Genomic DNA, 15,954 nt, shown 5'->3' with positions numbered 1-15,954 from the left:
CTATGATACAAACATGGCCTAATGTGCGTCAGCTAACCTTACAAAGAACGCACAGAGTGACAGACGGCTATGTGGACGGAGGCGGGAGGCGGAGTGGAAGACGTGGCACATTTCACACATTCCTGCTAGAGACTCTCACATGGTTGGACAGACAGGGATCAGACCTAGTCGGCTCTCAGTTGAGCAGCTTTAATCACCCACCTGGAAGTGCACATTTCCAGGTGATAACAGTGATGCTGCAGAGGTGCTAACAGCTAATGGCGCCACACACGATGTGCTGACTGCAATAAATTCAGTGGTCAGGGGCGGGCGGGGGTGGGTGGGTGTTTAGAAGGACAGACATTTGGCATAAACAGGTTAAAAAAAGAGACACTGGAGATGATCTCCAATGCTGATGGAGGGCGATCGATGAAAATCAGCAAAGCATTATGGAGGCCCTCTGATAAATGAACGGAGAGGAGAGCTAATTGATTAGCAGTGATCAAGTTTAAGGCTTATGACAGAGGATGGTCTTCAGCTGCTGTAGCCCATCTACTTCCCTGTACATTGTTTGACACAATGTACAGGGTAGGCCTGAGCGATACGGCCTTAAAACCTTATCACGATATTTTATGTTACTATCAAGATAACGATAAAATTGGTGATAAAAACACAACAAATTCTTTGAAATCAATCTTAGGGAACTACAGCGATAAATCCATGCTACAGCAATGCCCACAATAAAAAAATATAATAATTTTAAATAGGATTCTTCAGGACAAAACTTACATTAATAAGTGTGATTTATATTACAAAACATCCAGCTGTTAACACATTTTATCATATTCTTTAAATATGCCAATGCCCCAATGGATAAAACTGAAAGAAGAAAAATATTGAAAATAAACATTACCAATTAACCCATTTCTTTTAGTTTTTTACATCAGTAATTAAATTTTTTTGTTTAGATAATAAATAAAAGTCTTTATCAGCACTAGAAATGTATTAGATGACGACACGATAAATCACTAATTAGCCCATCACTAATCCAGAGTGGAGATGTCCCGATGCAACCTTTTGATTTCCAATACGATACCCATATTGACCCGATACGATATCAGCACGACTCTTACTTTTTTATACTGGAGAATGTTAGAAAAGGCTGATCAAGTAATATTACTAAAATAGGGACTGAAAGTCAAAAAAGAAAAGGCATTAAAAAAACTAAGCCAAGTAAAATTAAACAATGAGTTACAGAAACGCTTAACAGTAGCAGAGTGTTTCTATCAGCATGATTTTAGATGCAGGCTAATAAAACCTGATATTTTTTTGGCGAATATTGGAATAATATCCGTTATTAATATCAGATCGAGACAGCCCTAATTCAGAGACAGTATTTCTATGTACCAAGTCAGTAACGAGTGGCTTTTTCATCTACTATTGCTTCTATATCATCTGAAACCCGATTTGAACATCAGAACTGTCCATCTGCCCCCAACATCCACACCACGGTAAAAGCCTCCATAAGTCTCTCCCTTCCTAACCTTTTGATGCTCGGTCTGAATTACAGCAAATCATTTTTTATTCTGCCTAGTTAATAGTTGCAATGTGACTGCGCCATTAACTAGTTTAAAAAGCTGAAATCAAACTTCAAACTCTATATGCAGAAGTCTACCTCTACGAGTTTTTAATTGGACATAAAATCAATAAGACTGATCCATTATCAAATTTTGATTCTCCATTTTCACCAGGCTAATTTAAGCTCAGGACAAAAAGGATTTCACTTGCCTTACATTTGACGGAAATCTGTTGGTATTACATCTGGCAGAGGCGAATGGGGCCAGGCGGACCTTCTGAAATTAGCCCCACTTCCATTACGGTCTGAAAGCGATCCTTGTGGAGTTCGGACCGTGCTTAGATCGGTTAACCATGCCAAGCTCAGTTACTTGTGACCATTTACACATTACGCTAGTACGGCTCCTCGCCTCCTAGTGATGATCTATGGTACTACTGCCCTCTAGAGGGAACCAAGCAAATCAACATGGCGGCGCTAACATTCAGGAAGTTTGGTTATAATTGTGATAATTCGTTGTTTGTGGAGAGTCAGGCAAAGAAGGCAGCTTTTGGGAAGTGGATATGACAAACGATAGTCTAATCAGGGCTTACAGACACGGGAAACAATGACAGACATTGAGGTTCATCACACTGCTAAGCAGAATCATCACTGGAAATCGTGTGGCAGTAAATCTAGTACTTTTAGGAATGTCTGAAATGTCGTGATTACGGAGGCTGACTGTAAAGAGATAACGCAGTCTGCTCATGTGCTCTTTGTTATCTGAGAACCGAACCAGAACTGAAACGCACTGAGCCCTACTGATGAACTTGTACCAATTTAGCGAAGTTCGGTTGTGTCTGGCACAGTCCGGTTCAGTTTGGCATGCAATTTACACTCAAAACGTTATCTCTGTTACCATGATCGGACAGATCTTGGAAAAGTTTCAAAATGGTAGTGTAAACGGGGCTATTTTCTGCTCCTGTGTTTGCATAGTTCCCACCAGGATAGTTTATTTTGCTCAAAGCTACAGCACAACATGAGAGGAAGGCCATAATGAAAGAAGAAAAACATCCAATTCAAGGAAAATATATTAGCTTTAAGTTCATAGTAGCAGCAAATGCAGGTTTACAATTAATGCCTGGCTTTTATATGCTGGTGGAATTCCGCATACAGGAACTCTCTACACAGGAAGTGTGTCGGAAAAAAAATATTATCGCATCATGAAGGATCAGATGCAATCAGCAGATTTTGGCCTTAACAGCTCCCGTACATTATACAGACCTGATAACTCTTAGCTAGTTTTCAGTTTGCCCAATGTCCTCAAACACTCTCTGTACAACATGCTGTCATGGTCAAGCACAACAAATGGACACAAAATTAGAAAAGAAAAAAAACAGAACGAAGACTGAGGTTTGAAAACAATAATAGAAGACCGTCTTTCTCCTAGGAAGCAAAGGAGGAAGATGGCAGGGCTGTACTGCAGTACTGGGCTGTAGGAACCAGTGTCTTTGTGTGTGCCCTGTGCCCTGCAGGGCTTACACTAACTTTAGGTCTGGCAAAACAGAGAGATGTATTCTAAGCGGAGCCCTTTGAAGGCCAGGGTATGGCTTTGATGTGCTCTGTAGAGAACGGTGCATTCATGTTAAAATGAGAGAGGCAGAAACATACAGAAAAGCTCAAACACAAAAACAATCAGTATGCACTTCAAAGAGAAGCTGAACGAGGCCTTCCTGTATGGACCTCATTGCTGCAGGCATCACATCTCCCTCTGTGTTTCAGCCGAAAATCATTTGCTGATGTCACCTCAGCTCTTCATATTCTGATGTTGGAGTAAGTCCCCGCCAAGTGTTGCATCATGCTCGGCTGCGCTGATCCAGCCTGGAATGCGACTGCGGAAAACAAACGCCCTGCCTTCCAACCCTCATGCTCATACAATCTAGATCAGCTGCACTGTTATCACAAGGACAATGCATGAGCCTCTCTGCTACAGACAGTTACCCTTTGGCTACATTAAATCCTATGGTCTCTTATCTTCCCTCCGCGGCCGGCTGGTATCTCCACCTGCAATCTGTGCCCTTTAGTGACCAAACAAAGCTTTAATATGGATTTCCTTTCAATGCAAACTCTTCGATACCAACATCCTCTGATCCGGCATCTTTAGCAGCAGTTTCCCCTCACAAACCCAAAAGAAAAGGTAAAAGGTAAGCTATAGCGAACCATCGTGGCTGGCTCCGACTGGAGCTGAAACAATTAATCTGATTAATCGTAATTAATCGATTATTGAAATAATTCTCAACTGATTCAGTAATCGATTAATTGTTAACTGGAGTAAAGATGCTGTAAAACATTCCTTTAGCTGACAGAGCAGCCCATTTAGAGCAGCAATTATACCAAGATTGTCAAAAAAAAAATATATATATATAAACACTTTGCTTTTGTTCTTTTTGTTCGTTTTGTTCTATTCAGAACTCCTCAAGTGGAACAATTTTAGTTTTGCCTGGTTTAATTTCGTAAGATATCTTCTTCAAGAAACCTTTTTCTATCCAATTATTAATCGTTTAATTATAAAAATAATAGAACAGATTAATCAATTTGCAAAATAATCATTAGTTGCAGGGCTAGCTTTGACATAAATCCAGCTTTATTTTATATTGTTCTAATGCTGTAACAAACTTTCCAAACTGTACATTTAAAAAAAAAAACTTTTTCATGTCACATGCACAATGTTGTACTTTTTTCTTATATAACAAATAAACATTCGGTAGAGGGTGAAACTGTAAAGCCTGAGAAAAATTATTTTCTTCAGCAGCTCAACATTAAATTAATGATGCATTACAAACAGCTTCATGTACAGTAGTTTAAATCTTTGTACGAATGCAGCGAAGGAACACGGCAGAGTAATTAGAGGAAGAACTTTGGAGATCCAGGAAGAAGTTTGGGTTAACAAGAAAAAACTGCAGCTTTAAACATCTCATACATCTCTGTTCAATTAGAACCCGGCTGTCGGGATAAACCAGCAAATTACGCAGCAGCTGTTTGCTATAAATAAAACTAGGCTTAGGGCTGATTAATTATTAACAGTAACTACTGGCAGGGCGAAATGTATTCAACAACAATCTAAGTCAGGTGATCGCAAAGAAAATAAGCTGTTAAGATTAGAGATGTCATGACTTGATTCTAAAATCAGTCAAAAAACAAGGATTGGAATAAAATCTTTGATATTAGCATGCTGATAGAAACATCCCACTTCTGCTTAAAATATATGCTTGTCACCCATTGATTAAAGATAAATGGGGTTTATTCAGGAATGAGTAACTCTAATTTAATGCTTTTTAATGCTCTTTTAATGCTCTTAGAAATAAATGTAATGCCTTAAACAAGTACCCATGATCCTCACATTGGAGACTTGGAATGTCTGCCATTCTCTAGCTTTTTCTCCGCCTCCAGCTTGTTTTCCCAACATACGGCTTTACGATTAACTGTAAGGGGTTATGCACAAACAAGCCGAACCAGTTAAATAAGTGTCTGTATTAGAATAAGATATTGTTTTTATAAACTTTTTATTTAATAAAGCATTTTAAATGCCACTAAAATCACATTTTAATGACCTGCGGAAACCCCATCTAAACTTTTCCTCTCTGTCTTTCAAATGTTCCACATTATAAAATAAGTAATAAGAGAATGTATGATTGGTGCTGATGTCATATCAGGTCAATATTGATAGAGGTGGAGCTTTAAGCCATAAGTCCAACCGTCGGTGGAGAAGCACCCGGTTCTGAGTGGAGGAGAGTGGGACCAAGCTGGGTGTGTGGGGACAGTGGGAACATGGTGGGAGTACAGGTAAATGGAAAGACAAACAGGAGTAAACTTAGGTTAACATTGGAGGAAAGCGGCTGCAAACAGGTTAGGGCTGAGGTGGCAGAACCACGGCAAAAATAGAGCTAAGAACACACAGCAATGATTTGGATCTACCAGTTCAGATGTTAGAATGGGCCAAATCTAAATCTAACTTTTCTCCAGTAGCTCAGAGGTGTTAAACCTATTTATATATTGGGTCAATTTAGTGTCATCAATTCCTTGAAGTCAGTCATTTCAGACTTTCTTTGACTGCTCTAGTATTACAACTTCACTCATGTTTATGCCATAGTTTGAGCTGCTTTGTACATTCATGATTTAATAACTAGCCATGTTTCTATCAGAGAGAATATCAAATAGGATTGAAATTGATAAACAACAAACTATGTACATCATCCCTCTAAATTGTCTAAAAAATGTTTTGAGTAATGATGAACAAATAATGAGCTAAAAATTACAAAAGAGCAAAAACGATGAACAAACGGTGACAGCTTAAGCCCAGATGGTAAACAAACTTTAATTTCTGTTTCTCCTCTTTCATTGTGCTGCTTCAGCTCAGTCTCAGCTTCCTGCAGGTTTGAACTTTAACTCAGATTGCAGCATCATTTTTTTTTTTTTATTGAGAAAACTAATTAAATATGCTGATGCCTGATACTGCATTCTGCCTTTTCTCTTTTAAATGTGACAGGAGCCTGTATGAATGGTGGGTGGTGCCAGGAGCACACTGGGCTTGTAGGCTGGGTGGGCTCCATGTCTTTTATTTGAGTTGGTAATCCAAAAGCCAAAAAGGCAAAATGTCGTCTGCTAGAAGGCTTAAAGACAAAGGTCCCCTTTACAGAAGCTTTAAAACCAGGGGGAAAAAAATAAAAATATTTTTTAATGTTTGCTTTAATTCTGTGCTATCAGAAAATTAAATTAACAAGCTGTTCAGACCTGCTTGAGAAGTAAATTCCAGAAAGCAAAAATAAAAGATTGCTTTTTCACTTAGTTTAGACACAACACACCCATGTCACTTTTCTTAGCATAAAGGAAATAAAAAGCATGCATATTTTTTTTTTTTAACTTAACAAAAGGAGGATTCTTTTCATATACGTTACTTTCGTCAATTTCAACCAAACCTCAGGGTCGTTTTGTATAAAGTAACTAAATATAACCAATTTGCTACAGAGGGGTCTGTGGGTATAATCCTGAAAAGTTTACTGGGTGATTGTGCTGGAAGCAAAGAATCAGCAGATCAGCAAAGGATGGACGGGGACCTGAATGGCTGATTGTCATGCTGTCGAGTCTTAGAAAGGGCAGGGCGAGCATTGTGATGCAAACATGCTGAGACAGAGAGTGGGGGAAGTGTGTTAGTTTGGGTCTAATGTAACCCGTAAGGTGTGTCTCTGTAAAGGGGGGTGCTCATTTTAGACCCCTTTGCTGTGTTGTTCATTTGGGAATTGATCTTTTTAGGTACAAAAAAGAAAAAAATCCACACCATCAATCTCCTTGATCAATGGATCAAAATATGGCAGTTTTATCACATAATCTGATGATGGAGTGTGTTTGCTTCCACCAGGCTTCATTCAGAATAAAGCATCTATGCATAAAACACCACTCTGGTTCAGAATGCACTTTAATTCTGACTGAGCTCACAAAGTGTTATTTAATTCCAAACGCTTCATATTAAGACAACTCATTTATAATATTCTTTTCAAAGTACTAAAAACAGCAGCCCAAACAGAACTGCTTATTATCCATTAATCATTAGGAACAGTCTACAGCTAACCGATGCCCTGATGGATGTAAAGTAATTTTATTTCATTTATAGAAAGTCTGCCATAAAGAAATTCCTCCTACCTCTGACCTTATAAAGTATTTTTGACTATTTTATCTGGAGAAATGATCAGAAATACTCAACTACCTAGAAAAATAAACCAATGCTTTGGCAAAGTATTAAGTAGTTTGCTTAAATGAAAGAAGAAATCACACTATTTGGGTACATACTGGAGGAACACACATGCAAACAAAGAGAACAAAGCACTCCCTGATTAAATTAATTAATTAATTATTGAAAGTGCAACTCTAGGATAAAACATTTTTTTCCAGCTTTACCCATGATAGGAATAAATGACTGAAATCTAAATCTGTAATCGGTTCAAACTTCTTTTTACTGTAAGTTAAAAATATATTTTTTCTGGTAATGTTCCAACGTCCCAATAAGTTGCTTTCTTTAAACTTTTCTTTCTTGTAAATGTGGCGAGCTTTAGTCTTTACATCAGATTGATCTGATCTTTATTCAGCATCATTTAAGTGATTAGTTTACCTGTGTAGTAAAGGAGGCAGGGGACTGCGACCAAAACCTCAACTCCCAGAATGCTCAGCAGCAAAGAGGTGTGTATAATCAGTGGTAACTTCAGAGCCAGAAGCAGCAGCAGGAAAACATTACCTGATACAGAGAAAAACAAGCACTTTACTGCCAACTTGTGGAGAACATGGACCTCTACAGAAAAATACATTTATGCACCTTGTACAATTTTTGATTTGCAAAAATCAAAACACTTAAAATTATTTTTTATATATTTCTATTCCACTTCACAATTATGTCCTACTTTTGCATCCTGATAAAAATACAGTGATGTTTAAGGCTGACAATATGAGTTGAGTGAGACAGAGAGCAGCGTGCGGGCCCACCAGTGGAGTGTGTGATGAGCGGCAGCTGCTGGAGCCTCCGCGTCTGTCTGTAAAACCTCAGGTACCCTCGGCTGCGGGCGCGGCTGTGGTGATGCTGCATCCAGAGGCTGTGCAGCAGCGTCAGCGCCCACAAAAACACCTTTCCAAACACGATGGCGCAGTCGCCTTTCACGCTGCCCAAAATATGCAAGCACACCTCCTCTTTGCCAAATTTTAACACGCACATTATACCCACACATAATGACAACACCACATACAGAACCTTGGAGGAAGACAACAGGAAAACAAAAAAGAGGGGTTTAGTGAAACAGTGTTATATAATCAAGGTGAAAAAGAAATACTAATAACAGTACATTACATACATGCATTAAAGACAGGACTCCAGAAGAACAGGTTGTTGGTACAGATTGAAACTCCCTCCTAATGGCTGACTGGAGGACATCAGCAGAGATCAACGGTCCGTCCACCAACGAGTCCTCCTCTGTGCTCCGTGTCAGGTCTGTTGACTGACCAGCCTGCTGAGAGGAAGATTCAATCATAGGACCTATGAGGCAATAACTGAGTTCTTCCTCATGTCTTTGTTTGTTTATCTTGCTAAAAAAGCAAAAGAAAGAACAATTTTGTAATTTTACTATCAGTGTTGTTGGTGCTGGAGCAGAGGACTTTCTAGCTAGGTTAGTAACATTGATATATGTATGTTTTGATAAGATAACGTGCTGTTTTATAAGCATTTGTGTTCATCCTTATTCAATAGAAAATAATCATTACTACAACTTTGATTAGATCGATAAATCAACTGACTGATGATAAGTTTCACCAACTATTGAGTGGAAATCTTTATTTTAATATCAATGTGTAGTCTCATAAAAGGTGGAGGGATATTGCGATGAAGTTGGGAAAAACAGAAAATCGACAAAAACTGAGTTTATTGATATAATTATTATTTTTCCTGGTATTGTTCAACCCTACTTCTGAAATTCGGATAAAAAGAAAAATCTAAACATAATATAAGATTAATTTAAATCATTTTCAGAAACAGAAATGAATGGCAGATCTATTTAGTTTGTAATATACGGTTTTATACTATTTTTAGTTTGTCTGAATGTTGGTTCTCGTGTATTTAACCTTCCCCCTGACACCTTTAGATAAGGTGTGATAATTAGCCAATCAAGCACAGTCAGTGATATCATGGTAATCACAGCAGATAAATGGAAACGTCTCATTCTGCACTTCTTTGATTTTCACCACAAAAGATTATGGCTCACTACAGACTTATACCTAAAATATCAAACGGGGCTTTTATTACAAGGAATAAAACCAGCTTCAGCTGTTGGATCTTGTTTAATGACACCTGCACACCAACTATACACCCAGATTCGGGTGGGGGATTCGTCATAAAATAATTATAAAGCTGTAGCTATCACTAGCAATAAACTTTTATTCCTTCCACAGATCTTTCAACTAATGTGTTTCTTGTGTGGGATGTCAATAACTGTAATAAATAAGCGGTCCTCTCAATATTTGTGTCAGTAATTACCAAAGTCAGCTTGGCATTCACTTTTTTTAACCAAATCAACTTATTTGCAGTAAGTCTATACTAGGGCTCCAACTAACAACTATTTTTGCAAATCGGGTGATTATTTTCCAATTAATCGATTATTAATATGATAGTAAAAGGTTCCTTAAAAAGATTTTATACAAAATTAAACCAGGTGAAAATAAATCTATTCCACTTGAGTTCTGGATAGAGCATACTGACAGATGAAAACATTTTTTTTCTGATCTTAAATACAAAATATTTATATTTTTTACAATTTTGATATAATTACTGCTCTAAATGGGTTGCTCTGTCAGCTAACAGCATAATTTAGTCTCTATCCTCCAGTTATACGATTAAATTATTACTAAATTAGTTGATGATTATTTCAATAATCGATTAATCTGATTTATTGTTTTAGCTCTAGTCCAAACACTTAGGCATACTTTTAAGAAGGTGGACATTTTTGATTATTAGCACCTTGCTTGGATGACAGGTCATAGAAAAAAACTTTTATTTAGAAACTAAGGTTAGCATTTTTCTTTAGCTGAAGACCAAAACTATTACGGTAATAGGTACTAATAAACCACTCTGTATCTAACTAGACTGCTCTTAGACAAACTGAGAGTTTAAGTTTAATTACTGGTTCAACTGAAACGAAAAGCCTGCTTTGTTTTGTGAATTCCTCCACATTATCACTTGAAATTTGTTTTAGAAATGATGGCTCCAGCAACACCGATGCGTCGGTGGGTTAGTGTTAGCAGGGTTTGTGCGTCGAACACGTAGAGCAAAACACTGTATCTGTTTGCGTGTTGTTGAAGACAGTCATGTGACCGATACAGGAGTTGTTTTTACTGACTTACACTAAACTGTGTTTAAAAAACGTATCTGTCAACATGATGCATCTGCTAAAATAAATTTTTTTTTTAAAAAGTAATCTTTTTGGGTCTATCATTAAATATCAAGAATTTTGTAGCAGCCTAAAAGGAATACGAACGTTTCAGCCGTTGCGTTTTCATTTTAATATTCTCGCTGTGTCATACTTTTCCTCTCAGTTATACGGAAGAGGATTAGGACCACTGAAAAAACAAAAAAAAGTTAAGATTTTTCTATTTTATTTCCGTATAATACGAGAAAAAAGTCAGAATTCCGACTTTTTTCCTCAGAATTCTTACTTTAATCTCAGAATTTAGACTTTAAATCTCAGACTTTAGACTTTAAATCTCAGAATTTAGACTTTAAATCTCAGAATTTAGACTATAAATCTCAGAATTTAGACTATAAATCTCTGAATTCAGACTTTAAATCTCAGAATTCAGACTTTAAATCTCTAAATTCAGACTTAAATCTCAGAATTTTGACTTTAAATCTTAGAATTTTGACTTTAAATCTCAGAATTCTGACTTTTTTCATCAGAATTTTGGATTTTAATGTAGATGGGCACCATGAAGGAAGAGATGTGGGAGCACTCAGCTTCACTGACAAAGATGTGAGTTGTTTGAGAGGGCCAGTAACATATTGGTAAAAAATGATGATATTAGGGAACTTTTTATGTGCCCGAGGGGTCCCAGGTGATGCTGTTTCAATAATGGAAGAGCAAAAAGGTGATTAAAACAAGAGAGCTAATCTCTAAAACAGACATGGCTACAGTTTGATGCAAACAGGTTTGTTAGCTGTCAGATTTCAGTCAGAATTCAGATATTCTCTCAGAATTCTGAGATTAAAGTCAGAATTCTGACTTTTTTCCCCCATATTAAACTGAAATAATATTTAAAAATCAGTTAACTTTTTTATTTTTTCAGTGGTCCTAATCCTCTTCTGTACAGTTATCACTCAACTTATCTAAATTAAAGTTAATTTCAAACTGACTCTTAGTTTATTTACTGTTTCTACTGCACTTATTGTTTTTAAGTTATTATTTAAAACCCTAGTCCACAAGCATCCTAATTCACATTTCGCCTAAATTGTCACGCTATGATATATGTTAACATCATTAATAGGCTGCATCTTAAAATATCAAAGATATTTTCAATCTAAACACAGATATGAAATAATATAATCTACAATATCATTGTACGAAGCCATCAAATCAATTCAATTAAGCTGCCTCTAGTGTCTTTAAATGTCCAGCAGGTGTCAGTATTCTGTGAGACAGTATCAACGCAGTATAAATACAGTTAAGCAATATGTCGAAACGCTTCAAGATGTCTCATAAACCCATCACTAGTTTTAATACTTATTGGATTCGTCATTTATATTTTATTGCCCTGGAATAAATAGTAAACATAAGCTAACACCGCCTCTAAACAACAGAGAAGCGCCCTGACGTCTCCAGCTAGCTGACCAGCTCCAAGCTATCTGGCTTTATTAACCCACCGACATGTCAACCAGACACCGCTAAGAGAAAAGCTACTCACTGAATAAAGAGATGGTCCAGTTGACGCCATGAGCTTAGATTGTTAGCATACAAAACAAAGAAAAACATTAGCAGGTCACATCTGTAAAAACAACAGGAACATACTTCCGAGGTGCCACATTTTTTATGTTTCGACCTCCACAGAAACAGAAACATTGGTTCCTAGCATACTTTCGGTTTTAATGACCTGGAGGTTAGCAGGGATCTTTATAGATATTTTACCATTGATTGATTTATTGATTGATCATTTATTTCGAACACTTAATAAAAAGCAAATATTAGTAAATTAATAAAGTCATAACAAAACAAAACAAAAAAGAAGAAAAAGAAAAAACGTATGTACATACCATCATGTTCGAAAAGGAGTAGGAAGGAGTAATAAAACGTATTAAATCCTACCCCTGTTTTGAAGAAGAGCCATATCCCTGCAGTTCGAATTAATAAAAGTATTCTAGAGCCGCAAATGTTACATGACCCGTTGAAAATGGCAAATTATAATTTTCAATAAAAGTTAAATATATAAATATATTTCTATAGTTGCATTCCTTTATTTTTAGTTTAAAGTAAGAACAATTTTAAACCCTTGCAAAAAGAAATAAAATTATGAAAAGCTTTTCTTCTATGAAAAAATAATTATGCAATCATTCCATTAAAAAATGATGCTGCATTTGTTGTACCTCTATCTAAAACTGTAAAGCAGGTCATTATTTCTTTCAGCCTAATGTTTTGTGGGAGATCAGACCTCTGTTGGAGTCTGACTCCTGGGCTAGATGCATTAGTGGATTGTTGTTGTTGTCATCCTTTGCTGTTATGATGCAAGTGGATATGCTTGTAATAAGCATAAACCAGTAATCTCCTTTGCAACCTGATTGTTTTCTCAGTGCTTTGTATAACTATTTTGCATATCTAAGCAAACCTCTGTGCCCCCATTCCAGAGGAATTAGCACGCCGTCTGTACATCTGCTTCTTTTTTCATCCGGTTTTTCTAACAGAGCAAGCAAATATTTCTTCATTTTTTCTCATGTGGTCAAGGATTAAAAAAGTAATAATAACAAAGTTACCATCACTAAGAAGCTCATAGCCTTTGAGGTTGGAAAGCCTTTTTTCCATCACCCTAATCTTTAACCCTTGGCCCACATTCAAGTCTTGACTATTGTTGAGTCAGTCCAAAATATATTTATTCCAGTCAGAAGAGAAATGTTGGGTTAGCATGAATAATAATTGGCTTAGGTGTATTTTCCACGTGTCGCAGATCCCTGGTTTGACCTTTCACAAATGGGTAGTTGTATTATTTTCTCTATGATAAAAACAATATTTTTTTGTGCTTCTGATACAACATATATATACGGTATAACAAATGCTTTACAGAAATACAAAAAAAAAAAGCAGATGGCCTGAAAAGGGAACCAGTTCTAGACAACGGGGAACTAATCACGTAGTTCAGTGAAGAAAAGCAGAAAAGCAGAACCAATACAGGGTTCAAAACCTTTTGAAATAACTCCTCACGAGTTAAAAAAAAAACATTTGGAAAAGAGGTGGATCTTTCAAACATCCTCTTAAGCCTTTTGTATGTGGAGTTTGCATCTTCCTCTGCATGTGGGTTTGTGTAATAGTGCTCTTGGTACTCCCTGCAAAAATACTTAGGTGTTCTAAACTAATGCATAGACAAAACCTTTTGAAGGTAAGTCTAGAATTTCAGGGTTAAATATATAACAATAATGTCAGATGCCTTTGGAAAGAAGAAAAGTCAGTTACTGGATATGGCTCCAGTGATTCTAGTCTGAGTTATTTTCAGTAAGAAAACTCTAGTATTACTTTCATAAATATATATTTCACCAAAGTCTAATCACAACAGCATAAAAACGTAAGACTTTTCTGAACTGTTTATAAATACATAGGTGGCACTGCACCAAATGAAAAACACCATGTTGTGTTGCCATCTTTGATCGAAGTAGTCAAAAGGTGACAAACTTATTAGCCTTACACATCTGGATATGGACATGAATTGTTTGTGGAGAGTAAAATAATAAAAAAAATTATACAATAATAGATAATTCTTACTTTTTAAATGAAGGATCAACAATACTCTTTGCTCAGAAATAGGGAAGAAAAACAAAAATGTAACAGAGAAAAACAAGAGTCAATCTTGGAGTAGGTTTTACCAGATGGAGATAATTCATGACGAGGCAGAGCTCAAAAATGGACGAAGAGGTTGCAAGCTTCCTGCTGGACAGCTAAGATAATTCAATATAACACAGATGTTTATTTTGGTGCTGTTACATTTAGGACACTCTGTGGCTTCCGTAGAGTTAGTACACATTAACAGTTTAGCACCGGAGCGAGCCTCTGCTATAGAAAATCAAGTTGATTTCTTAAGACGGAAATTAGGTCAGGCTAAGCAAACACAATTACTTAGCTCTCCACTGATTCTTTCACAGTTAGGCGGCTTAGAAACCAATAGTTTATCGCTGATTCACTTTGGATTCAATGAATGAATGGAAATAAACACCCGCATCCGATTCCATTGTTTTATTGATAAACATACAGTTTTTATAAAAGACAATCAGAGCTCTGTTCCTCAGAGGGGTAACATGGCTGTGAGGTGTTTACACCAAGCTGAGACAGAGGAAGGAATCAGTAGGGAAGCAGCGCTATAGTGATGGAGGCAAAGAAGGAGAGGCTTTAGGATAATTGGATTTGTCATCTAACAACAATAAACTTTATGTTACTGGCTTAGTAGGTATAGAGTGGTTTACTGAGGGGAAAATTTGTGTTAATCAGACATTTGCTGGTATGAAATAGTTTGATTTAATCGCACACTACATTCAGACATGCACGCACTCAAACACACATTGTGCCTTGACCCAAAGGTCAAACTGAGCGTAAAACACCTCAATGTTGCATTCATTACATACATAAGGCACTGATTCAAAAGCAGTATGAGAAGAACGAAAAGCTAAAACATCAAAACAGAAAACACTTTAAGTATATATTAATTAATAACATGCAGACCCATTCTCGTAAAAAGAAATATGAAGACATGTTTGCAAAAGTTTATAAGGTTCATAAACTTTGAAATAAAACTAGAGTATCACCCTCCTTAGCAAACAACACAATAACTTATGTTTTCTTCATGCAGAACTGTAAACACACAACCAAAATGATGAAAATAATGTTAAAAGTTATAGTAAGGTTTAAGAATAGTCAGGCTACTTTAGGTTATTCAACCTAACTCACTTTGCATCACATTTTAAAAATGGGAGTCACATGATCAATCCATATAGGAAGGTGTTAAAGGGCCTTCATTTAGATTCCAGTTTAAGGGTTTACAGTGTGACAAAGGAAAGTTCAGTCATGGATGTACAAGCTGTGTTTCTTCATGTCTGCATCCATTCCACTCACATTAAAAACAGGTGATTACATGTGGGCAGTTGAGAAGTACATCAAGAGTACTTTGTCAACACCGTCAGTCCAGTTCCAGTAAAAAAAAAAAAAAAACAATAACAAAACAAATAGTCAGTTGATTTTGTGCAATTCATGTTATAAACAGAATAATCCAGAGATTCCAGGGCTTTTCCCAAACAGCCAGACTCGTGGTTACAGAGCTGCTGTTTATTCCATCAATGCCTCCAATGTTGTAGTTCCTTTTAATTATTCCCGTCTTATAGAGGAGTGGGCTGACCTCTGCCTGCAAGAAAAGCAAAAGTTTGGTCTCTTTGTGGCGTCGTCTACAGAAATCTTTTAGAAAAACAGCAATGGGAGGCTACAAGAAATCAAATTAGCTCTCACTAAACATTTTTACACCGTGATCCCAAGAGAAGAATAATTACTTTGTAAACTAGAGGCAGTTTGTTGGCATTGTATCAAATGATTCATACAGACTTATATTAAGATATTCAATCATTTATTTGGATCCATCCATCAATAAATATGTGCCAG

At 36.6% G+C, this 15,954-nt stretch overlaps 2 protein-coding genes across 9 annotated transcripts in view; both read right to left on the bottom strand.

Moving 5' to 3' along the window:
• Positions 1–12,138, bottom strand: part of tmem192 (transmembrane protein 192) — an 18,541-nt gene extending 6,403 nt beyond the window's left edge. The window contains exons 1-4 of one of the 2 annotated variants that reach the window (XM_015383835.1): positions 12,017–12,138; positions 8,425–8,580; positions 8,063–8,324; positions 7,695–7,817 (exon numbers count right to left, since the gene is read on the bottom strand). In XM_015383835.1, coding sequence (XP_015239321.1) covers positions 7,695–7,817; positions 8,063–8,324; positions 8,425–8,580; positions 12,017–12,046 — 571 coding nt within the window. In that variant the 5' untranslated portion in view covers positions 12,047–12,138. The remainder of the gene's footprint in view (positions 1–7,694; positions 7,818–8,062; positions 8,325–8,424; positions 8,581–12,016) is intronic. The other variant, XM_015383836.1, reaches the window with a different exon arrangement.
• A 2,374-nt stretch (positions 12,139–14,512) lies between these two features.
• Positions 14,513–15,954, bottom strand: part of LOC107090471 (LIM and calponin homology domains-containing protein 1-like) — a 41,926-nt gene continuing 40,484 nt past the window's right edge. For all 7 annotated transcript variants that reach the window (XM_015383860.1, XM_015383864.1, XM_015383861.1 and 4 more), the window contains one exon: positions 14,513–15,703. In XM_015383860.1, coding sequence (XP_015239346.1) covers positions 15,678–15,703 — 26 coding nt within the window. In that variant the 3' untranslated portion in view covers positions 14,513–15,677. The remainder of the gene's footprint in view (positions 15,704–15,954) is intronic.

Source organism: Cyprinodon variegatus, unplaced genomic scaffold (genome assembly GCF_000732505.1).
Source record: "Cyprinodon variegatus isolate N-32 unplaced genomic scaffold, C_variegatus-1.0 Scaffold296, whole genome shotgun sequence".
In the NCBI taxonomy this organism is placed as follows: domain Eukaryota; kingdom Metazoa; phylum Chordata; class Actinopteri; order Cyprinodontiformes; family Cyprinodontidae; genus Cyprinodon; species Cyprinodon variegatus.
This window is presented reverse-complemented; position numbering and strand designations above follow the sequence as displayed.